The following is a 26,232-nucleotide window of genomic DNA, read 5'->3' as shown; positions in this document are numbered from 1 at the left end:
TTTTAATTATCAACGAACACCACGAACCACACGGTGAGTAGCACAGTTTTGAAAATGAACGTTAAGTGTTGTTTTAATGACATGTTTGTGCATGGCCCTTGACTTCCATTCTGAAGCAGTCAAGAGACGCTTCTAAACGGGTCAAAAAGTCAAGACACGACCCATTCACTGTAAAAAAAATCCTTAGAAATTGCAGCTGGGTTGCCGGTAACTTACCATAGATTTAAATTCATGTTTTTTACTGGCAACATTTTGTTTAAAGTTAAATGAACATTAAACATTTACAAGTATTTGTCTTTACAGAGTAAACTAAAAAACAGCATCAAGCAAAACATCCTGGGAAACAAAATCTGAAGCAAAAAACTGAAAAAGGTTGATGATGATTTCTGATTCCCAGAATGCTTTGCATGAGGCTGTTATTGTATAGTTTCACTCTGTAAAGACAAAGACCTGCCAATATTTAAAAATGTATTTAACCTTGAACAAACTCCTGCCAGCAAACAACACAAATGCAAATCCACGGCAAATTACCGGCAACCCAGCTGCAATAACATTGTAATTTCTACGGAATTTTTTTACAGTGTTGTCAAAATTTTAGTGTCCATCACTGTAGTTCATCCAAAACAAACCAGAAATGAGACTCAAAGTGTTAAATACCGGAATTATCCTTTAAACTCATTATTTTATCTCCTCCCTGTTGCTTCCTATGTCTACCACTATTCCCATTGAAGGAAAACTAAGCAACAACATTACTTAAAAATACATTGTGGGTAATATACAACATAATTATTAGGTCAGGATCTCAACACTGGTCCACATACGGGGTACTATAACTGCACCAGTAACTTTGCATTTATACTTCAAGTCTTAAAGGGACAATAAGTAGGATTTTCAACCATCTAGTGGTGAAATTGTATTTTGCATTCAAATGAATAGTGCTCTCTAGCGCCTCGCTTTTCCAAATGCGTGTTGCAACTACGGTAGCCGTTATGTACTCACTGATCTCCTTGTTTGTTTCAGCTGTTTCACGTGTTCTGAATGAAAACGCGTTGTGGAAACGCATTGGTAGGCTAGTGCTTTTTGTCTCTCTCTGTATGGCGGAACGACATGAAAGCCTCCTTGGACTTACCCGTTCAATGTAAGTAAAGAGAAGAAATTCTAAGCTTACAAAGAAAAGCCAGATCATTGGCAGAGGTCATTTGACACCAATGAGGACATATTTATGAATAAAGACATTGATTTTGATTAATAAAACACTTAAAATCATACTTTCTGTCCCTTTAATGCCAGTCAGATGTAAGCACTAAATCCGATTTTTTGTGCCAGTGTAAATGCAGCCAAAGTCATCCTAACTACAGTACTCCCAATGAACCCTCCAAACCCTCCCAATTAATTTATTTTGTCATGTTTTGGTGACACCATCTTGGCCATTCATGAGAGTCACTGCGCAACGTACCCATGGAAACGAATCAGGTGAGTCCAAGATGACACCGTGGAAGCTTGTTAAAACTGTTTATAAAGTTTGAAATATTAATATTGATCTCACAAAATCACATCAATTACCCGCAGAAGACCTTTAATAACTCATTGGAGCCATGTTGATTACCTCTGTAAAGGATGAATGCTTTTTTGGGGGGTTTAAAGTCAGAAATTATTTCCTGATTCCTGTTTTCTACCATTATAAAGCTTGGACATTACTAAAATAACTCCAAATGTGCTCAGCTGAAAGATGGTGGACATATGTATCTCGGATTGCTTGAGGATGAGTAAATCATGGTAATTTTGATATTTGGCTGGATTACCCCCTTAAACCTGGGGAAGGGTAATTCTGTTTCCTGTTACATGTTTTACACGATTCTTAAACTTCCAGCTGGATTATTAATTAATTATGTGTATTGCTATCCACAACGGAATCCCACATACTTAGAGACGTATATGTGACACTTTATTTAAAAACCCAGCTTCCTAAGCCCAGTAAAGTACATTCTGTAAAAATATAAAATGAAATATAAGTAAGGCCATGTCAAAGATTGAAATTAAAATGGTATAAAATCAAAACTTTCCAAGACTTTCCAGGGTTTCACAGACAGGGTCGCATATTAGGAAGAGGTATGGAAACGTGTTGGATACTGCCAGTGCTGCAAACCGGCTCTTTCTTGAAAACAATTAGTCATTTTTATTTTCAATTATACATTTGAATTGAAATTCAACAGGCAATTATAGATGTTTTAGTGTACGAACAACATTTGAAAAATCTTTATATTCAGTAGTGTGAAACCAAAACAGCAAAGTCAAATTTATCCAGATTAAAATAAACGCAGCCTAATTTTATCTCAAAAGTGCTCACAGATTAAACGTTTTTATAGCTTGTGAGCATGCTTTCGTTTGCTAATTCTAAATATACTGTGAAACATACTGAGAGGGTTTTACTCCAATCATCATCTGTCGATTGAAGTCCTACAAGAATATATTGGAGATTTATGGCACTATAATGCAGTAAAATCTGGGTAAGTGCACAGAGCTTATTAGAATGTGGAGTGAGTATCCTAAACTGGAGCCAGAGGCAGATGTGTCTGGCCCTCTCTTGGGGCTTCTGGTTGTTTGGCAGCAGTTAAAAGGAAAGATAAAGCCCAAAGTGAATCAAACGCTGCTGGTATGCAGTTAAAAGGCATGTTCTGATAGCATTCCATGTCTCTTTTAAATGCTAATACACGAGATATAGCACAGAGAATGGACAGAAACTAGAGCACACTTTCACCAGCAATGCGTTTAGATTTTTCTCCCATCCCAACAGGCTTTGCTGATTTCAATGCACTTTGTATGCTTTATTCTACTTGTATTATAATAACCATGACCTTTTTTGGTTGACTCTCATATGGGGATTTTAAAATGTTATCTTAGCAGAAAAGCTGCACAGTGAAACAGATCGGCCATTTCAATCTGAAGTGATCTGAGAAACAACGCAGCAACGTGTGGGCAGAGCCCATGGTGGCTGAAAAGATGCTGTATGTGTGAAAAGAACTAAAAACAATAATCGGTAGTTGCTGACTCTCACCAAGTTGTTGAGCTTATACTGGCTTTTCACTGAGCTCAAATACCACAAAAATAGGTTGACATTTTAAAGCAAGCTTTTTTATAAGACGAAAACGTCCACAAAATGAACATCTTGGAAAGGTGGTGTCAATATTATCAGCTATGTTTTGCTCAGACCCTTTTATCTCTGATAGAGGCATAAAGCATAAAGGCACTTTGAAGGCAATATAGAAATGCTGAGCAAACTAGATATCCTAATATAAATAGCAGAGAGACCGTGACTCCAAGGTAAGTAAACATGTAAGGATTGCAAAATGACGTTGTATTTGAATTAGCATAGGTGGCTGTTCGGTATAGAAACTGGTATAGATGGCTGTCATTCATGCTCAAGTTCAGGTTTTTTGGATGTTTTGTGAAGATCTATTGCAGTGGTTAAAGATCCGCAAGAAGATGCATCAAACTAAGTAATTTCACGCTTCACGATTGCTTTAGGATCAGCTAGCATGTGAAACAGCAGAGTACTGTAATATCTGTCCAGACACAGATACATTTAATATGTTTGCTTTAGTTCAAGGAATGCAAAGGCCTGAACCAAAATAAATAAATATTTTTTTGGATTTATTATAATAAGTCAGAAACTGTTTCCAGCTGACAGACGTGGTGGGCACGTACAATAGGTGACGCAAATTATGGGTCCTCCGAAGGCTAGACGTCTCATTTCAGTTCTCTTCATGGATCGAGTGCTCGCCTTCTGCGTCCTTAGAAGGTTGCAGCCCTTGAATTTTGACACAGCTTGTGTCATCCATCTTTCTTAATTTACTGACAGGACGGTTACTTATTTGTTTAAAGTTGTAAGAACAACCAGAATTAGGAACGCCTCCTAACGACCTGATTGAAAGAGACTAGCGAAAAACAGCGATGAAGTTGCTGGCAGCATGCACAGTTAGAGTTAAAGGGGTCATATGATGTGATTTAATGTTTTCTTTTCTACAGTATAGTGTGTTATGTAACTGTTTGTGCATGTATAAGATTTGCAAAGTTACAACGCTCAAAGTCTCAAACTAAATGATTCATTCTATCTAAAAGAGATCGCTGATGCAGACCTGCCTAAAACTGCTCGATAGACACGCCCCCAAAATGAACAGGTAATGTGGTGAGAATATTTGCATAATGCCACACAAATATACACTCACCTAAAGGATTATTAGGAACATATATACAATCACATGGCAGTTGCTTCAATGCATTTAGGGATGTGGTCCTGGTCATGACAATCTCCTGAACTCCAAACTGAATGTCAGAATGGGAAAGAAAGGTGATTTAAGCAGTTTTGAGCGTGGCATGGTTGTTGGTGCCAGACGGGCAAGTCTGAGTATTTCACAATCTGCTCAGTTAATGGGATTATCACGCACAACCATTTCTAGGGTTTACAAAGAATTGTATGAAAAGAGAAAAACATCCAGTATGCAGCAGTCCTGTGGGCGAAAATGCTTTGTTGATGCTAGAGGTCAGAGGAGAATGGGCCGACGGATTCAAGCTGATAGAAGAGCAACTTTGACTGAAATAACCACTTGTTACAATGAGGTATGCAGCAAAGCATTTGTGAAGCCACAACACGCACAACCTTGAGGTGGATGGGCTACAACAGCAGAAGACCCCACAGGGTTCCACTCATCTCCAGTACAAATAGGAAAAAAAAGGCTACAATTTGCACAAGCTCACCAAAACTGGATAGTTGAAGACTGGAAAAATGTTGCCTGGTCTGATGAGTCTCGATTTCTATTGAGACACTCAGATGGTAGAGTCAGAATTTGGCATAAACAAAATGAGAACATGGATCCATCATGCCTTGTTACCACTGTGCAGGCTGGTAGTGATGTTGTAATGGTGTGGGGGATGTTTTCTTGGCACACTTTAGGCCCCTTAGTGCCAAGTGGGCATCGTTTAAATGCCACGGCCAATCTGAGCATTGTTTCTGACCATGTCTATCCCTTTATGACCAGCATGTACCCATCCTCTGATGGCTACTTCCAGCAGGATAATGTACCATGTTACAAAGCTTGAATCATTTCAAATTGGTTTCTTGAACATGACAATGAGTTCACTGTACTAAAATGGCCCCTACAGTCACCAGATCTCAACTCAATAGAGCATCTTTGGGATGTGGTGGAACGGGAGCTTCATGCCCTGGATGTGCATCCCACAAATCTCCATCAACTGCAAGATGCTATCCTATCAATATGGGTCAACATTCCTAAAGAATGATTTTAGCACCTTGTTGAATCAATGCCACATAGAATTAAGGCAGTTCTGAAGGCGAAAGAGGGTCAAACACAGTATTAGTATGGTGTTCCTAATAATCCTTTAGGTGAGTGTATATGCAAAGGAAGAAGTTGTGACTTCAGTTATTGCTGTATGACAATTTGACGCCATCACCATGTCAAGGACACACTACTGTGTGTTTCTTTGCAAAAGCAAAAGGGCTTTATTGGGTGCCAAAAAAGGAGACAATTAAAAATCAGTGGTTAGTTTTTTATGGTAAATGGACTGCATTTATATAGCGCTTTCATAGACCAATGGCCATTCAAAGCGCTTTACATATTGCCTCACATTCACCCATTCACTCAAACCATTCATACACCGACGGCAGTGTCAGTCATGCAAGGCGCCATACACCTCGTTGGGAGCAACTGGGGTTAGGTGTCTTGCTCAAGGACACCTCGACACTTGGTTATAACACTGTTCCAGAACATAATATTAAACCATGTTAACCACATTGTATTACACCAAATACACAGAATATTGCTTGTGTCTAAAACCATCTTATGACCCATATAAAAGGAAATTTGGCCTGGTTATAAAAAAACTATAGTAAAGTCTTATCTTTTATCATCCCAACTTACAGTAAGTAATGTTCTTTCATCAATAATTTCTCAGAATTTGCCAAGTGTTGCCATTTATGAAACCCTTCTACATGCCCTTGCCCTTCGCACATCTATGTTCCTCCATTAAAATCCTCACATTAAACAGTATAATCTTTGCAACCATATGTGCTGTTTTGGCACAAGCTTACACCCTGTTTTTACTTCGTATTTTGTACTGTGTGAGGTCATTACTACTGCCCTAGACTTAAACTTGACAGAGAAACGGAGGTTTATGAGTTTGTTTGTTTGTTTTGGAGGTGTTCAGCCCTGCGCCTTATTTCAAGCTAAGCAAAATCCCTTTAAAGCTATTAAACTATGGAGGCCTTAGGGACCAGGGATCACAAATTGCAGCGCCAACAGAAAAACATAGACAATGTTTCAGCATGTTGTTTATTTACACTGAACACCTATAAATACCATGATTAAATTTTAAAGCCATTTTATTATGTATTCAAATTTTTATTTATAGCGTTATATACCTTTTAATGTCAGATTTTATTATTTTACCCTTATGTTGTTCCAAACTTGAATGGATGTGTTAGAAACAACAGTGTTAGTTTAGAGACAACACACTAAGGGACAGATTTACTAAACGGTGCAAATTAGCATGAAAGTGCAATTCCAAAAAAGCACAGAGGGGAGTGGGAATATCTGCGGGTTATTTACAAAAAAATGCAAATTAAATAAAACAGGCGCAGCAGCTGATTTCCATATTGAGCAACGCAATCTTCTAAGAGCAACGCAAATTAGTTCAGAGCTGATTTTGAGTTCAGCACCACATACATCGCAGCGGATAATTTGGGGTGTGTAATCCCAGCTAACGAAACCACAGTACACTGAAAAGAACTGGAGGACAAAAAATGAAGGTTACATGAAGTTTTGAAATGTCTGGTATTGTGTGACTTCTTCAAGTGACTCCTATTTTTTTTCTCCAGCAAATAAAAATAAACATGGCTTGGCAAACAATATTTTTTGAATAATATGTTCCTCTGGCATTCCAAATAAACTGTTACATGTTAAAACAATCCTCTGCATTGTATCATGCGTTCTGTAATCTCTGTGATGCCTCTTTTTTTTTAGCAATAATTGCAGCCATTTTAAGTGCAAAATGATTTAAGACATGGCGCAAAAACCAGTCATAAAACACGCAAATCTTAGTAAATCATGTTGCGTGAATCATTTAAATAATCTCTTCCCAAAAAATTGTGTCTGAAAGGGAAACTCCTAAAATGCATATGCAATAAGATGAGAGGCTCTTAAACCTCTCGTATTAAGTTACCCTTGAACCCACAACCTTTGCACTGCTAATACAATGCTCTACCAACTGAGCTACAGATAACCTTTTGTACAAGACGGTATTCATATCTGTTAAAAAGCTGAAAATATTTAAAAAACATATCAATATACCAAAAAACAGGTTCAGACATTCTTTGACTGTGGTGCTTTCAGTTAAAGGGGAGGTTTAATGCTATTTCATGCATTCTGACTTATTAACACAGTTTAAGAGTTTTAGTCCTCATGCTAAACATAAGCAAAGTCTCAAAAAAGCAGTTGAGCTTGTAACAGAGTATTTCTGAGCCAAACTCACGGCACCTTTTTCCTGCAAGTTTTTCGAAGGGGGGTATCCGTTACGACTGATTGACCCCCTATTCCTTTTATGGGCATTAGCATTGCTCCGTCGAGTATAAGTCACCGGTAGGCTATCACTGCACAGCACGGGACAACTTTGTTTTAGCAAGATAGTTTGACAAAAGAAGTGTGTTTTTGGATGTAAGGAGAAGAAAACCTTATTTAGCTTTCCCTATAAGACAACAGTGGGTGCAGTTCGTTTTTCCCGGACAGCAACGTAATTGCGAATGAGTTTGTTTGTTTCCTGGCTGTATTTCAAGGAGGACTGCTTTACAAACAAGGCTCAGTTTGACGCCGGATTTTCCACTTTTTTACAACTATTGAAGCGGTCAAAACTTTAAAAGACCCCGTTTAGGAGTCACAACCACAGGCGTAAGTAAATCAAAATCTCACGTGTTTGGTTTGCAATCGCGCATACGTGCATGTTATGTAAACAACAGCAACAACAGCACTTTGTACTGCATTTACAACATTTACACCTTTTAAAACGGACAAATGCAGTTAAAACTAGATAATGTTGCATTTTTTTATTTAAATTGCGGTTAAACAAACAAGGATTAATTACCTGATAGAGACGTCCTGCTGTAATCGTTGCCGCTATTGTTCCTGTTCGTCCATTACTGACAAAGTATCTGATTCTGGATCATATGTATAATGTAAGGCTGGTTATTTAAAAAAACAGTTTTTAAAGTTTGATTTCCATCTATGTTGGCTGAGAATCCAAAAGTAGAATCCAAAAATTAGCGTACCCTTAACTCTTCAGCTCCGGCCACTACACGGCTTCAAGTGTTCGTCCTTTTACGCCAAAAATCGGAAAAGGCTGTTCTTTGGACGAAAAGACTCTTTGGACATATGAATGATAAAATACTACTCTATACGTAAGCAAGATTAGCATTAGATTGGCAAAAACGTCTTGTGTTATGTCAGCTTGAACAATATTTAGGAAGTTACACGAATTTACATGTTATACCGTAGGTTATTAAATTTAGTTGTTTTTGTTTGTAAAAACTTTTATAACAAAAGTTAACAAAATATCAATCGAAAGTAGACTGCACAAATCATTCATTATAATTTAATCTTAAAGTTAAAGGTAATATAGAGAGCAGCAATGCTATTGATTTCACTGCAGGTGTTCTGCAAAAGTGCACTGTGTCTTCATACTTTCTGAATATTGTGTTTGAAGGTGAAGCCTTGCACAACATACCATTGCCAAAACAACTTAAGTAAAATGAAGATGAAACCTTTTGATCTTCTACTTGTAAATCCAATAGCGCTTTGGCCTTTGTAGCTGAAGTGACTGACTGATATATAAAAATACACAACTTGTTAAAAACAACGTGTGACGACTTTACCATCAATTTCTCATAATTTAGAAGGATTGATTTTTCTTTAGACAGTATTGAAATGGTGTTATATCCACTTGGCCATGCAGAGACAAGAAAAGGTCAATCCAAAAGCTACCATAGAAATAAAACCTGCACAGAATCAAGATAACACACGCATCACAGTCAATGGTTTTTACCTCAGCTCCACAGTATACCAACTCTGAAATCTCAGCTTCACTGTGTGTTATTCCCGTGTATTATCCAGCTAGCGGTGACCGTCACACAGAACCCAAGGATTCAATTCAATTGTCACAATCGTTACAGCAATAACTTTATTCATACAAAGCTATCATCTTGTCCTTTTTAAAATGTGCCAGGAAGATTTTCTGAGCAGTAGGGGTGATTTATTATGATGGAAGCTCTTTTTTAGTTATTCGGTTCATGAGGATACCCATCTGCAAGGGAAAGTTCACACTCCCAACAGAGCAGTAAATAGCAAGCAAGCTTTGGTGCAACTGAAAGGATTTTGTACTAAATAAATATAATCATTCTGTTACATTTACCTGAGGTCATTATTCAATGCTGTAGACGAGGACACTGTGGAGAGAACGTTGAGGAGATGTTTTTAAATCAGGGTTCCCACACTTTAGTTAACTTCATATTCAAGGACCTTTCAAGGACTTTCCAGGTCCAATACCCTTAAATTCAAGGACTAAATGTAGGGACACATTTCAAGTCAGAGCAAGGTTACAGCATGTTAACTTTTAAGGTGCATTGTTACAGTTCCCTTTCGAGGGAACTCGCGCTGCGTCCCTGTGGTGAAACTTTGGGGACACCTCCATGAGTAAGTGCGTCTGAATTTGTATATCAAATTCAACCAATGGTGAGGCTTAACGACAAAGACAGGGTGACGCGGGAGCCAGGAAGTATATCGCTATCTGAAATATTGCCAAAGATGGCGTTACAGGGACGCAGGAAGTATGGCAAGGGAGACAAAGCATTTCGTTCCCTTCTCAGGGAACAACAGTTACATACGTAACCCGACAAGTTTTCATGTGTCAAACACAACTATTCAAAAAAGCATTTTGGTATGAATCAACATTTACATACAGTAGATATAAGCATTTAAAGCAAACAGTTCAGAATATTTATGATATTATCCTACACTACAGAGGGAATAATATGGAATTTTTTCCAGTAAACTTCTTGCATAAAATAGATTCAAGCACTTTCAATAACCTGTATCTGTGTATGTATATTTTCAAAAACTGCCCAGGGCCTTGAATAACCGATTATATCTGTGTGAATTCTTGCCAAAACAGATCTTTTTAAAACTGTAATTCTGTTTAAGTGTAAATCAGGGTTGCGCCTATGTGCATGTTTCAGATGTGTCAGTCAGCGTGAGGAAGATCGTTTTCATGTCTTGTCGCTCTTAATAACTCTTAACATCAAGCAAGTCCTCCACTTTATTTTCTAATTATTGCATGTTTTAAAACAGAAACCAAAATCTCAGATGCGCAAGTGTATGGAAACGCATCATTTGAATTATTCACGCAGTTTAGATTGTACACCTCTTAGAAAACGTACAAATAAAGATCATTTTAGACGTTTGGTGACTATTTACTGTCTAAAGGGGATCGCACACCGGTCGCGTCGCGCCTAGGAGAACTCGGAGGTATTGTAAACCGGAAGTGCACATTAAATTGCGCGAGCTTCGTCAGATAGCGTCTGCTTCAAAATGTAAAATATACGTTAGCAGGAAATGTTAATCATTAATGATGTGGGACACTTATGATGTTATTTAATGTTAAACTATTTGAGTGGCGCTCTGTGGCGCGACAGGGATTAGAACAACTTCCTGAGTCACAGCTGGACGGCGCGGACAGGCGCCACCTGGCGGCGCCGGTGTGCGTACACTCATAGAAAACAATGTGTTACATTTTTTTAGAACGGCGCGGCGCTGAGCTGCGCTGCGCGGCGCTGAGCTGCGCGGACGGTGTGCGATCCCCTTAAGACTGCGTCTCAGTTTATCAAATAACGTTGTGTTAATTGCACGTTAAAAAAAGAGTGTTGTTAAAATAAATATACGTTTATGCGTTGTTAACGTTATAAACTTCCCTTATATTTATTTATTTATACTTTCATTTGAGGTAAAGTGGTAATGTTATTTTACTTTTTGTATCACATTGTTCTTTCTTAAAAAAATTTAAACCTCTACACTTTTCAAGGTTTAAGTTAGATTTAAAAACCTAGACTTTCATAGTGGTCTCATCCGTTTGGTCTCACTGTAACTGTTAAGCTTTAAAGAACTGAGAAAGTGATTGAAATAATGTTGCTAACTTCTGCTAGCCATTGAATCTGACCACCCTCATCCCTTCAACTACAGTACTTGCCATCTTTCCAAAACCCTGCCTTCTAAAGACCTGTCAGACAGCCATGAATGCACACAATGACTGACAGGCAGACAGGGTTTCTGATAAAAAGCATGAGCCGCGCTCCCCTGACACTTTTTTTTTTGCTGTTTACAGAGTCTGGAGCTGTCACAGAGACAGGAGCGATTTTTTTTCTTAGGACACTTAATGTATTTTAGTCATATTGATCAGGTAGTAGGAACAATTTATGCAAGGGTATTCAAGAGAAAACCCCTTAGTATCAAGCTTCTCTCTGATGTTATGCAAAATTATGCATGTAAATTGATACATTGTTCGTTATGCAAAACAAATATAAACAAAAGCCTCAATGTTTACACATGCAAACATCTAGCTATGAAATGAATCAATCTTGGTGCATTTTCATCACAAGCCCAGTCTTTTTAATGTTTAACCTAAAGAATTTACATAAAATCTTCACAGAAGCCACTACATCTATAGCCTCTCTATAGCTTTAAGGTCGTTTTTAAAGAGTCAGGATTGAAACGCGTGTTAAAACACCAAACGGCAGCATTTTAAAATAATCTGCAAGATTCTGAAGTGCACCACTGAGATTTCAACTTATCCAGAAATATACATAAATGAGGGTGGCATCAGAAATCGCTTGCATCTATTTTGCACCTCCTGGAGTGAAATTGGTTTGATCTCAAGTAGACTGTGCTGACGTAGTTGCTGAATTGTAAACGCTCAATACTAATAGAGCAGAATCCACCACCTGTGAACCAGACATGAAAGTTCATCCAAGAAAGTGAAATCAAGCGAAGATTTATCTTCAATAATGAGGGCTCATTCAGAGCCAATTCTCGTATGCAAATGAATTATATCTGTTGTGAGCGTTTAGGGTGCCAGGTGCTGATCTACAATTTTATGCCTTTAGAATATATTAGAATACCTTGGATCCGGTGTCTTCCACAGGGGGTCCGCGACAGTACCGCAGGAGGTTCACCAGTTGTTGTTTGATCTCAAACATATTTTTGAAGAGACATTAAATGAACTAAAAAAGTTCAAACAAAGCTCAAAGTAGGAAGCTAAAATTTAGTTAAAGGTTCATTGTTCTTCCCGCACTAAAGTGCATCAATGCATGGCTTGACATTGAGCCTTGTCATGTAGCTGTCCTTTAGACAAGAAAATTAGTAATTTACATGTCCATGTAAAAAAAGTCAATTCACTTATACCTGATTGGTATAGAACAAATGCTATATCACAGCTAAATATAATGTATAGGAAAACAGCTATATAACAAATAAAAGTTCTGCATTGACAGTTTTTTTCCCACAGATTTACAGTGTAGTTGTGGGGAAGGGGTGATTAATGGATAACTATATGTGGTCCGGTAGGATGCGGAGCCACGGGCAAGTTACAAAAATGCTGTGCACACTACCAAGCGCATCGAGCATGCACATCTGCATTTGTGTGCACGGGGAGTGGCCGGATGTGTATGCTTAGTGTGCATAGTAGTGTGCACCGCATTTTTGTAATTTTGTGCATGGCTCTGCATCAGAAAATGACAGAAATTCAGTCAAGTATAATCAGGCAGAGTTCCCAGACATTGGTTAACTTCAAATTCAAGGATCTTTTGAAGATTTTCCAGGTCCAATACCATAAAATTCAAGAAAATAATGTGAGGATACATTATAAGTGAGAGCAAGGTTACACCGTAAGATAGATTGTTACAGTTTTCTTGTGTCAAACACGACTATGCAAAAAAGCATTTTGGTAAAACCCAAAACACTGTCAAAATGCACACACAGAAGATATAAGCATTCAAAACTTAGAATTTGGCACATGCGCTTAAAGGGACATTCCACTTTTTTTTTAAAATATGCTAATTTTTCAGCTCCCCTAGAGTTGAACATTTAATTCTTACCATTTTGGAATCCATTCAGCTGATCTCCAGGTCTGGCGCTAGCACTTTTAGCATAGCTTAGCATAATCCATTGAATCTGATTAGACCATTAGCAATGCTAAAAAAAAACAACAAAGAATTGCAAAATTTTTCCTATTTCAACCTTGACTCTTCTGTAGTTGCATCATGTACTAAAAACGACGGGAAAATAAAAGTTGTGATTTTCTAGGCAGATATGGCTAGGAACTACACTCTCATTCTGGCGTAATAATCAAGGACTGCCGTAACATGGCTGCAGGGGGCGCAATGATATTACACAGTGCGCGAAAATAGTCCCCTTGGTTCAATAGCAGGGGACTATTTTTGGGCAGTGCATAAGAGTGTCCCTTTAAAAAGTATAGACGTCATCCTCCACTAAACTGGGAATAATATGGAATTTTTATCCAGACAACTTCTTGGACAAAATAAATGCAAGTACTTTTAATAACCTGTATCTATGTATATATATATTTTTTTACTTTTCCAAAACTTTGATCTCCTTTATCAAATAAATTAAGTAATATGAGTAAAGCTATAGTAAAATTAATACAAGTAATTAATAAAAGAAATGTTTAATTAGTGTATATGACTCCGTGAATCAATAGATTATTTAAATTATTATATTTTTATTTAAAAATATTATTTTAATGGCTTTGCAATGGGGCATCGCGTTACTTGCTCTAGATTACTTGCGGGTTTTAACTTCATGTCATGCGAATTTTTCACTTGAGTTGAATATTTTCAGCGAAGACGCGCTTGAGGCGAATAGCGTGTGTTTTCGCTGCAAACGCGCCACCCATATCGCTTCATTCGCTTGCCCCTCACGAGGATGCGTCTGATCACATCTTTGCATTGACTTTGTATGTAATCTACTCGCGCAAATCGTTGAACACGCATTTTGTGTGTATGCCCCATTATGATGGTGTAAACAGCATAATGATGACTGGCGGTCATCATAAGCAGATTTAGGTCATTTTCCTTACTGACCCCCTCAAAGTCCAGACCTCAACCCCATCGAGTAAAATAAAAAATTTTGAAAATTCAAAAGAAAGTCATTGGCTTGAGTTGCAGAAGGCATTAGAAAACACTACTAATGAAGTTCTGAGGAAATATATTGTGCTGCTGAAATTGCTGCAGAAGGTGGACATACCAAATATTAAAGTTAAAAGTGGATAAAAATGGTACGACTCACTTCATCTTATATTTGTTGTGCTGAGAGCAACCATAATTATGAAATGAAATCATGTTTTAGAGGCCAAAAAGGCAATATTTTTAGATTGTTCTAATAATTTTGTTCACCACTGTAAACATCAAAAAGCATTAATATGTACTATACATATTTCAAGGCTTAAATACAATGCTTAGTTCTATACAATACAGAAAAAGAAGTCCCTGCTATCTCTATCCACCAAGGAGTCCCTGACCTAACAAAGGTTGAGGACCCCTGTCTTAGACATTTCATACATGACTTCCAGACATCATTTAAAGCTATCAGGTTTCCACACCATGAGCCCTTTAGCTTGCTGACACCGTTCTGATTGATGGACGATAACCAACCATTCTGTCTTGACTGACAGAACGGGACGACTACAGTCCAAGATCGGCCTCAGACACGTCTCCGACCAACTCCATCCCCCATCGTGCTCGTCTCTGTCAGTCAAGCGACAGTAAATAAAGAGCAGGTTATGAGAGTCTTCCTCACCGCACCCCCATCCATCAGGCGCTCTCATAATACATACAGCTGTCACACATCGCAAGAGGAACTGCAGCGTGATGTATTTCACCACCGCGTAGAGAATTAGCTTCTCTGGATATGTTTGCTCCCCGAACTTAGCATTCCTGCATGCCTTCAGGAAAAGCGGGTATGACTGTCAATGAGATGAATTACCATTCAGCTGCGGTGGGGATTTTTGTTGTCAGGCCTCTCATGCCTGGAGATTAGGCTGCAGAATGATGCGTTTCTCAACCTAACACAAACAAAAGGTTCACGTCGCATTGTCTGGGACTTTAATTACTGTACTGTGTTTTATACTTGATGACCAGTAGAGATTCTGCTGTGTACGGTATGTGTGCGTTGTGACTTAAAAATCTGACATGATGGAAAACATACTGTAATATACGCCCCAAACTGTGATGATGCTATAAGAAAGCTCTGTTGTTTATAATAGTAGTAGTTATGCATCTTTGATGCATCTCAATGAATGGCATAACTGTAGGTTGTTTATGTCTGCTTATAGAGATTTTTATTATTATGCATGATTAATGGTTCTGCTGTTACAGCGTCCGAGGGGGTCTATTTTATTTTCAATTTATTCTCTGTCTATGCATGCGCATGGACGGCCGTGCGGAATTTGTGACCAGAACAGAACCATACCGCCAACACTAACTGTATGCATATCATTTAATAAATCTTCATTTGACAAAGTGGTCCTAACTGAAATGGATTTAAAAAGATGTGCAGTATTTAAAGGTGCAGTGTGTAGATTTTAGCGGCATCTAGCAGTGAGATTGTGAACTGCAACCAACGGCTTAGTCCACCATTCACCGAAACGCATGGAGAAGCTACGTTAGCTGCCACAAGGACGAACATGTTGTTGTTTAAGACAAAATACAGTAGTGACAAAATGTGCTCTGTAGAGCAGTTTGTCCGTTTAGGGCTACTGTAGAAACATTGCGGCACAAAATGGCGACTTCCATGTGATGGCTTATTCTTAGGTAATAAACACATAACAATTCAATATGTAAGGCCTTTATACACCACTGAAAATAGAGTTATGTAGATTATACTGCATTTCTGTAAAGAGATCCTTCTAAAAGTTACACACTGCACCTTTAATAAAAACAAAATTACTACATGCTTATGTAATGTTGTGCAAAATATAAAAAACTGAGCTATACTTAGATCCCCAGTATGACCCTCGACTGGGTGAGGTCTTACTGCGTGGAGTTTGCATATTCCTCCCACAGTCCAAAGACATGCAGGTCAGGTGAACTGAAGATCAACTAGTTTAACTTGCATAGATTAACCTTTCTCGCTATGAATATAGTCATAGCTGCTGGATGGCATTATTAAATAAATAAAACATTTTTAAAAATGTTTAGCAAAAATAACTACTATAGTTTTTAGTCTGTGCAGAAATAGTTAAAAGGTGATATTAAACTACATGAATACATTTTGGCACATGTGGGTGTTCAATTACAGTTTAGTTGCAACGCCAAGGTTTTAATTAAAAAGTGTAACTGTTATGATTAATATTTCCTACGTTGCTTCCATGGAGAATAACTTGTACTGTATATATTAAAAAGATCTTACATCTTGAAACTGCTTTTAAATCTTCTTTAGAATGCATTAATTCTACCTTGTACAAAAGAAGCAACGACGGGTACACAATTTTAATATCCTGATGGCATATCCACTTCAAAGTGAATTGAGACATTGGGCCATTTAGTGCTCAATGATGTATGCATATAGGGGAATCTGTCTGTGAACTTTCTAATTGACACATCATATGATATATCCCTCATCATTATATTAAATCTCTGACTAATCTGTCATGAAATGCAATTGCCTCGATTGTAAGACAGCCTAAAAGCCAGACAGAAACATTTAATTTAACCCACAGGTATATCTATCAAACTTTATGATTTTTCCTTGACGTTCACATCCAAATATCAATCGCTATATCAGCTATACGATCTGTGTTGATCCGAATTGACTCCGACAAATGTGCAGAGATTGTTTTGTAACTTGTGGAAAATGGAAAGCGTCCTCCATCTGCGACTAACTTTTGGCATTGCACAAAATTTATTTTGGCTGTATTGGAAGTTGTGACAATTGCCATTTTTGCACAAGCCATGTCGCAAGAAAAGACTAGACACATCGTACAACAAATAGACAAGGAGAGCCTAATGCTTTGAGATATATGCAATTAAAATGCCATTTCTAAACACATGACCAGAGGTGTTCACTTCCTCCATTTGAGCTCCGACAGACATTTGTCTCTGTCCTTAATTACATTTCGACCAGTGGTGTCAATCTCTAAACTGCTTGTAACTGCTTGACATTCAGGAACCAACTGCCTATTAGCATCCTTTATTGATTTAGTGTAGCTTAACTACTACTTAAATGAAAGCTTTTGATATAGAGGGCTATATGATCTGTTTCAGCTGGGTGTAACATGACTTTTACTCAAAGGCCAGATGTCAACAATGAAAATCATTGCAAGCCTTCAAACAATACACCCAACCATGTAAACCCAGCTGGGTAATATAGGTCAAAAATGCTATTTAAGGAGGAGCAGCATTTTGACTCCACAGCTATTATTGTCAAGTGGATTCAAAACATTGGGGTTGTTTATACCTGGTATTAAATCAATCGGATCACAAGTGGATGAAAGAGACACATTCATGTTTACACCTGGTAGTTTAATCCAGCTCTTTTGCCCAGGTGGTCTGTAGGCGAGCTTTTCTTTCGCTTTAATGCGAGAGGGAGAAATGACAGGTTTAAATTGACGCAAACTAATATTATGTCAGTCCACTGCTTGTGTTTTGTTAGTAAACATGTTGCACTGGATTTTGTATAAGTATATGTACGAGCTTTCTCTGATTTTTCAAGCAATTGATTAAATAACCTCGGTAACTTTTAAACGTTCGCAAAATAAGGAAAATGAAAAGCGCGTAGTGCAGCCATTTTAGTTAAAGAATCACGAAAGAGTTTTTGCTCTTTGCTCCCTCTACAGGTTAGAAGCGTAATTGTCCATTACAACTGTCGTAAATACTGCAGCATAGCTGGCTCTGATTGGATCGTAGGTCTGCCGTAAAGCACGTTTTTGTAGTTTTTAATTGACCCGACGGTTGGAAACTTCTTTAGTGCGGTTTTGGCCGATAGAGTGCTGCAAAGCGAATGTGAAAGTGCCTACACCCTCATTTCGAGTGGATGAACGACTGAAACTTTTTTGGCAACGTTATTTTAAGGTAAAAAAAACCTCTTTGGTGTGGCTTTGAAGAGTAACTAAACCCTTGGTCAGAGCCTGACTCCACCCACTGGCAATATTTGAAAAATGCAAGAAAAGTGGGTAGACCCCAATGGAGATACCTCGTACCAAGGGTGTGGTGAGATCGTAACAAGGGCATGGTCAGCTTGAATCTGCTTACGTCACGTCGTACCGCTTACGTCACGCAGTACCGCAAGATCCAACAGGAAAATTCAACTGCAGTAGCCACCGTTCAACCTGAAGAGGGCAGCACTCAGACGTTTTTACACCATATATTGTAGCATTGAAACACTTTATACCCAAATGTCAAAAATTTACTCAAATCAATGAACAGCACTAATAAAGCCCCATTCTTACAGATCATTAACTAAATAAAGTTGGTTTAGGGTTTAGTTTCTCTTTAATCAATGAAAGTTTAAAGATAGAGCTGTGCACTGTGTGTTTGTTAGATCAGTAGATGGAGGTAGCCGTTCTTATGTGGTTGCTCGAACACATTCAACCACGTGCTTCTACAACACAAAAGCAATTTCGGTCGAATGTGTTTTCGACTACCTCTGAATGTGTTTGAAAGTGGACGAGCTCAAAACGTTTTATACCTTGTTTACACCCGTCTTTAGCGTCATCCACTTGTGATCCGATCAATCGAACTCGAAAGTTAGATGGTGCATCTCAAGGGGTTATCATTTAAATAAATTTCAAATAAATAAAATATAGTCCAGCTATGAGTGACACACTTTTAGCCAAAATAACCTTGAATTTAATTACATGTTGTTTTTGCCAAGACAACTTAAGAGATGTATGATATTTCATCATGTAAGCATTTATTTTTGTGCTATGCACTGAAAAAAATGATTAATTAAATTTAATCAATTTTTTAAGCTACATTTAAACAAAAATTTTATATTTTATTTTACTTTACTAATCTTTTTTGTTTAAATGTAGCTTAAATAAATTGATTGCAACCACTTACCTTAAAAAAATTGATTAAATTCAATGAATCATTTTTTTTCAGTGTGGTTAGACATCTATTAAATTTGACAGTTCTAAATTTGCCTTGTTTTAGCTTAGATGTCTGGTCTGTGTTTGGACAGTTATAAGATGTCTTTTAAACACAAAATTGCTTGCTGGGTATTAGGCATAGATTAGGAATCAAAGCAACACCAAATAGTTTTTTTACCTTAAAATAACGTTTCCAAAAAAGTTTCAGTGGTTCATCCACTCAAAACAGGGTGTAGGGACTTTCACATTTGCTTTGCAGCCCTCTATCGGCCAAAACCGCACTAAAGAAGTTTCCAACCGTCAGGTAGTGGTCCTGTAGTCGAGTGAAAACTACAAAAACTTGCTTTACGGCAGACCTACAATCCAATCAGAGCCAGCTATGCTGCTATATTTACGACAGTGGTAATGAACAATTACGCTTCTAACCTGTAGGGGGAGCAAAGAGCAATAAGTCTTTAGTGTTGCTTTAATCTATGTAAGGATAACATTTATTTTAATTTAGATGCACTATATGAGAGTGTGCAATTAACATACCTAAATATACATTACAAATGCAATGCAGGGACTTCTGGGAATATTTCTGTGTTGATGTAAAGAATCGTTTTAAGTCGAGTATTTAAAAACAGCAAAAGTCAGAGATGCTGCTGACATCTTTGAGGTTAAAATGATCTGCTATTGTTCTTTGAAAGACAATAAAGGACTGTTAAAGGAACAGTATGTAAGAAATGTATATCAATTAATCATAAAATGACCCTGATATGTCACTAGACATTAAGAAATCATTTTTATTTCAAATACTTATATCACTGACAACAGTGGTCTGGCCAGGATATTGTCATTTAAAAAGTGGAGTTGCAGCCTAGTCATGTTGTGTATTGGCCACCAGTTGTGAGAATGCAGTACCAGTTTTAGCCACAAGTTTTGTGATTGCAGTACCAGTTTTGACCACAATCCTACATACTGTTCCTTTAAAGTAACAACACTCTCTTTATGAAACCTAACAGCCGATAAAAAGCAAATAAAATAACAGTGATGCGTCTGCATTAGAGCCCGACCGATTTATCGTTTTGCCGAGTTTCTCGGCCGATCTGAGCATGTCGCAGATATATCTGTATCGGCGTATCAGCCGCAGATCTGCAGCAGATATGAACGTTCCTTACAGACCACAATAAATGCTTTTGAAAGATGTAAGTACTTGTTTGTCCAGCAGAGTGCGCCCTATTGGTTGCTAATGGCGACTCAGGTCACTCACTGTAGTGACATCAGCCAATCCCCCACCCCCTTCACTCAGTTCAGGTGGCGGGCGCGGCAGTCACACGGTTTCTTCAATACATTGTACACCTGGTATTAAGACGCGCTTTGGTCGATTGGATTATAAGTGGACGAGAGAGACACATTCCTGTTTACATTTGGTGGTTTTAATCAGTCTTTTTTGTCCACTTGCGAGTTGTTTCAAACGCAAGCGGAAGAAATGACGCGAGGCGGAGAAAGGACGCGCTTAAACTGACGCGCAGTCTGTGGGAGTACAGCTGCTTGTGCTGTTACATGCTCATTTCAAAGCAATTGATTAAATAAGCTCGCGCAACTTTACACCCTTTCTTAAATAAAAGAGGCGGAGAGCAGACGCTTTAGTTTTATAAAAGTTTAAAGTCCCGGCAGAACACTGTGGGTTCGTGTTATAAAAAAGTTGTGCAGTACATTAAACATTAGCCTACATCAGTATGTTGTCAGTAATTCAAGCATTGTCGTCTTAACGGTAAGTTTTTAATTAATTTGTGAAGTCTATAACTTACTCTAAAGCTAAGCCCAATATAACAATGACTTTATAAGTTTCCATTTTTTAAAATAAGCCCAATATAACATAATTCTCGTTAAAACTGACAATGGTTTAAGATGTATTTTGTTTTGTTTGTGTTTTAAAGTTATTTATAATAAGTCAAATTTACTGTTTTGTGCACTTATATCAGAATCATTTTGGATAATAAAGTTTATTGTTAACTTGTAAAACACACCTGCCTGTATTACATGTCTTTGTCACGTCATTTTAAGTGTTTGATCACCACATTTGTGGTGTGATCATAGAGTGATCATTGCAAAAAGTATTTATATATAGTATATTCTGTTAATGTATATAGTGTATTCTATGTACAGTACTGTAGTAGTATAATATACTGTAGTATATGTGTACTGTACTATAATATGCACATAATGAATATCGGCCGATATATCGTTATCGGTCTTTTTTTACTCTCTAATATCTGTATCGGCATCGGCCCCAAAAAATGCATATCGGTCGGGCTCTAGTCTGCATCATTTTTTGGATCACCCGCAAATAGATTTTGGGCCATGTGCAAGTGCTAATCTATGCTTTGATTCACTCTAAAAATGTCTGGGTTTTTTTTGACCCATATTGTGTAAATATTGGACAGAACGCACCGCTGGGTTAAAATTGACCCAATGCTGGGTTGTTTTAAACAAACTGCTGGGTTATTATACCCCATGGTTGCATAACATCAACCCAACATTGGCTAATTTTTAACCCAGCACGGGGCATGTGTTCTGTCCAATATTTACCCATTATGGGTCCAAACTAACCCAGCCATTTTTAGACTGTACGTCCATCCAACAGCTGTGCTAGCGCTCGTCCTTTTAATAAAGCGTATATGTTGTGGAGATACCACTCGATCCCTCTAATCTTTTAAGGATTCAATATTTCAAAACCCGAGTCTAAGAAAGAAAGCCATTCTAATGTTTTACACCCTGTCACGGATCTCTCTTCTACAACAACAACAACAACAACAAAACTGTATGCTGTGTGTAATATTAAAATCCATGTTAAGAGCACAACCTAGAGTTTGACATATTCCAGCTCATCAGTCAGCAGCGGTCAGGGGCAACATCCATTTCATCCAGCCTCTCACGTTTAGACTGCCTGACACTGCTGCAGCATACAGCACCAGAACTAAGGGGCTCGCAGATAACAGTCGCTTTGGTTTTCAAGGCACATCATTTTAAACAATCATCGACATACAGCTGCCCCATCCTCACCATGATGTCCTTTCCACACCTCTGGTGAATGAACAGGCACCAGATTGCCAATCCAACAGCCCTCTCTTCAGCTCAAGATGGTGTGCGTCGAAGCCCAGCATGATATTCCACAGGATGTGACTATGACTACGAGGCATGGGTCTGAAAACCGTTTTCCAGGTTTGATCTTTTACAATCCTTTTTTTTTTTGCTTTCCCTCGTAACATTGAACGCCATAATCCACTAAAGAACAATCAAAGGGCAGATAAAACCAATGAATGTAAATAAGGTATCATAAACGCTGAACTTCTGCCTTGCTCATGTTGTGTATGTTGATGCCCTTTTGTAGACCGCAAGAGAATTCAACCAGACCACCTCATAAAGAAGCTTATAGAGACATAGAGAGAAAAGAAACAAATGATGAAACATTCTTAAGAGAAGGTAATCCCCTGACACCAGTAGAATACCTACTGCTTGGCATAGTGCATCGTGGGATTGCCTTCTTGGTGGAGAAAACAAGTGATTTGGCCAAAACAAGTGCAGCATAATTGAGACCGTTTCCTTGTAAAGCAGGCTTCATGTCTGTATCACTGCTAGGATGCTCTATAAAGCTGTGTCTGTAAACAGCTTACTGAGATTTGGAACGGAGCAATTATTTTTGAGTTGTGCAGAAATGTGGAAGTCTTAATAACCTGTGTTCTGAATAAAAGGAACTGGTGTTCCTTGTTTGTAAATCACTCTGGATAAAAGCATCTGCTACTGTTTAAATATAATAATATAGCTGGGTTCCTATTTAATCCACATGGAAAACCTTTAATGTTCAAAGTTTACTTTTAAACCTGATTATGAAGTCTTATGCTGGATTTACACCAAACGCGGTAGCACGTAGTTGGACACTTGAACATTTTGAGTTTATTCGCTTCATTCGCACGTGATAATTTAGTCATTTGAGACATTCGCGCGGAAATTCGCGTCATGGGGTTTCTGCAAGTTCGCTCGCTTCCTGTAATCATGTCACTACTAGAGCAAGCTCCTGATTGGTTAACACGGCACGATTTTCCGCCAACGTTCAGATTTTTCAACTGCCGTATTTCCTGCGGCAACACTCAATTCGCGCCATTCGTGCAAACTAGACGCGCAAATGAGGCGGATACGCGTCTATCGCGCAACGCTAAACACCTTAAGGGGGTCGCACACCGGTCGCGCAGCTCAGCGCCACGCAGCGGTGCGCCTTTCTAAAAAATTCGAACATATTGTTTTCTATGAGTATACGCACACCGGCGCCACAAGGTGACGCCTGTCCGCGCCGCCCAGCTTTGACTCATGAAGTTGCTCAAATTCCTGTCGCGCCACACAGCGCCACTCACATAGTTTTACATTTAATAACATAATATTTGTCCCAAATCATTAACGATTAACATTGTCTGCTAACGTATATTTTGCATTTTGAAGTAGATGTTATCTGGCGAAGTTTGCGCTATTTAATGTGCACTTCCAGTGTACGATACTTCCGAGTTGTCCTAGACGCGACTTGACGCGGTGCGACGCTGAGCTGCATGGCCAGTGTGTGACCTCCTTTATTCACGCCATGAGACCTCCAGATGCACGTAAACGCGTCTTTACATTGACTTAACGTTGAAATCACTCAATGCAGCATTAGGGTTTTGAACATTTGAAAACAGAAACGTGTGATGTAAAACTCCTACTAATGTAAGATTCTGCACGTTGTTCGAACGGTTCTCACTGAATTTGTCCGATTTCATGAACCAATATTTCTATTTACTTTTGTCATCAACTTTTACAAATTGCGAGCATTTTTACAACCAGCCGCTCATGTGTGAAGTTCAAATTTGGATTTCTGTGTTCCCTCATATTACCTACCCAATTTTACCCATGCCCCTGGCAGATGTGCCGCCACAAATAAACATACAAATAAAATATGTGTGAAAGTTTGGTCTATTAAAAAATTAACAGATTCCTGAGAATTTACTTAATCTTGTGAACCTTTCAAAGAACTCCATAATCTAAATGTAAATTCAGTTATTTTATAAAATTTATAATTGTAAAAAATATGTATTTATATAGCTGTAATACTTCGTTCTGATTGGTCAGACAGTCCAAGGTCTGATATCTCTGGAATCAATATTTCATGTCCAGTTATTTACTCATGTGCCAAGCAGCCAAGTAATAAGCAGGATATTATACATCCATTGGGTTGTTGCACTCTGATCTTATTTATTATTTTGCAATAACAACGACTGTACATTATCCCTTACATTATGTGTTAGTTAAACTAGTACAATTTAAATGTGCAGGTACTGTAGGTTGTAATGCATTGGATAATAAAGTGAAATAAAGATATTATATATGGACTCGAACTCATTACATCAAGGATTAAGAAAATATTATTAGTCTTACATTATAACTAATGTGAAATCTGTGTGTGAGCATAGAATACAACACTTACAGTACATGTGCTGATCACATTTAATTAAAAATTAGGTAAAAAGCTTACCTGGAACAAAGCTCCCCTGAACCACTTCTTTGTAAGCCCACCATCCCTCATGGATTTTGGGTAGATTTGGCTGAGCTGTAGGGACAGAAGAGGAAAATTGGGATAATTTACCTCAATTGCAGACAAACATAATACATTTGTTATTGAATTTGCCCATAATTTTTTTTTTGCAAAAATTGTATTGCACAAAACTGAAAGTAAAACCCTCCACTTTCGTTCCTCAAACATTAAAATGGAGATGCATTCTAAGCAGACCTGACAAAAAAATCCAAGATTGAACAGAGCTGTAGTTTTTAATTGAAGTGACCGAGTTAAGATCCTACTACTAAAGGGGGTCATGACCTTAAATTACACAGCAAGGTTTTAGGATATTGCATTTTTACACCTAAACTTTCTTGTATTTACTCTGCCACTGGAAAACATGACTATGGGGCCAAAGGTTGCAGGGCTTGCTTTTAATGGAATGGAGGAGGGTTAATCCTTTCATCAAGGACAAGAAGAAATGCAGGAGAGTAGTTCAATTTCACAAAAGTGGAGGGTGGCAGCAAAGGTGAAAATACTTTTTTTTTGAGGGGCTTTACTGGAAAATCAAACACTACACTACAGCTAATGATTTCACTGAGCACTACTTTTGCCAAATATAATGCTGTTGAAATTCAATTTGGATACAACCCTAAAACTCCCTAGTTCCACATATTGACAGTTTTAGGAGTTTAACTTATTATATTCATTATTCACCCATCCCACAATTAAACCGTAAGTCAATGGGAATCACAGATTTCAATGTATAAACTTTTAGATTTAAAAAATTTTCACTGTCAAAGGACTAAATCCAGATTAGATTTTCAGAAATAGAATATTCTCACATTCATATCCAAAAAAAAAATGAAAATGAAAATGCTGTCCCCACTATTTAATTTGATTGCAGTTCTCATTGGGCAAGTCAGAACAACTGTAAATGCATAAGCAATAACTGCAATGTGCATTAACTAAGCTCCTTCAATGTGTTGAACCCACTACTGCATATACACATCTACACTACGAGAGTCAGCACAACCTAACCATTCATCAGTCAGAAGAGACACTAAAAAATGGAGCAAACTAGCTGGAGCAACACTATTTCGAAGCAAGCAGGACTCTGTCAGAAAAATGGTCAACAAATGATCGCTAGCTATCATTGATGTGGCACCCTTTCAAAGGGTACACCTTTGCCCCTGCACAGCTCAGAGGCACATATTGGTAACAAATGGTGCATATTACTACTATAAAAGGTACATATTGGTACCAAATGTATACATAAATATACCTAAATTGTACCTATTAGTACTTCTTTAAAGTGTATCTGCCCCAATAATGCTTGGGACAATACAAGTTCTGTATTGTTGTGCAAAAAAGTTTATTAATATACAGTAACACTAACTACACTGTAAAAAAAATCTGTAGAAATTACAATGTTATTGCAGCTGGGTTGC

The 26,232-nt window shown here is 37.9% G+C and overlaps 1 protein-coding gene across 2 annotated transcripts in view; it reads right to left on the bottom strand.

Moving 5' to 3' along the window:
• Positions 1–26,232, bottom strand: part of ca10a (carbonic anhydrase Xa) — a 216,304-nt gene that overhangs the window by 174,163 nt on the left and 15,909 nt on the right. For both annotated transcript variants that reach the window (XM_055175822.2, XM_055175823.2), the window contains one exon: positions 24,761–24,835. In XM_055175822.2, the coding sequence (XP_055031797.1) occupies positions 24,761–24,835 (75 nt within the window). The remainder of the gene's footprint in view (positions 1–24,760; positions 24,836–26,232) is intronic.

The sequence above is a fragment of the Misgurnus anguillicaudatus genome, chromosome 4, assembly GCF_027580225.2.
Source record: "Misgurnus anguillicaudatus chromosome 4, ASM2758022v2, whole genome shotgun sequence".
NCBI lineage: Eukaryota > Metazoa > Chordata > Actinopteri > Cypriniformes > Cobitidae > Misgurnus > Misgurnus anguillicaudatus.
This window is presented reverse-complemented; position numbering and strand designations above follow the sequence as displayed.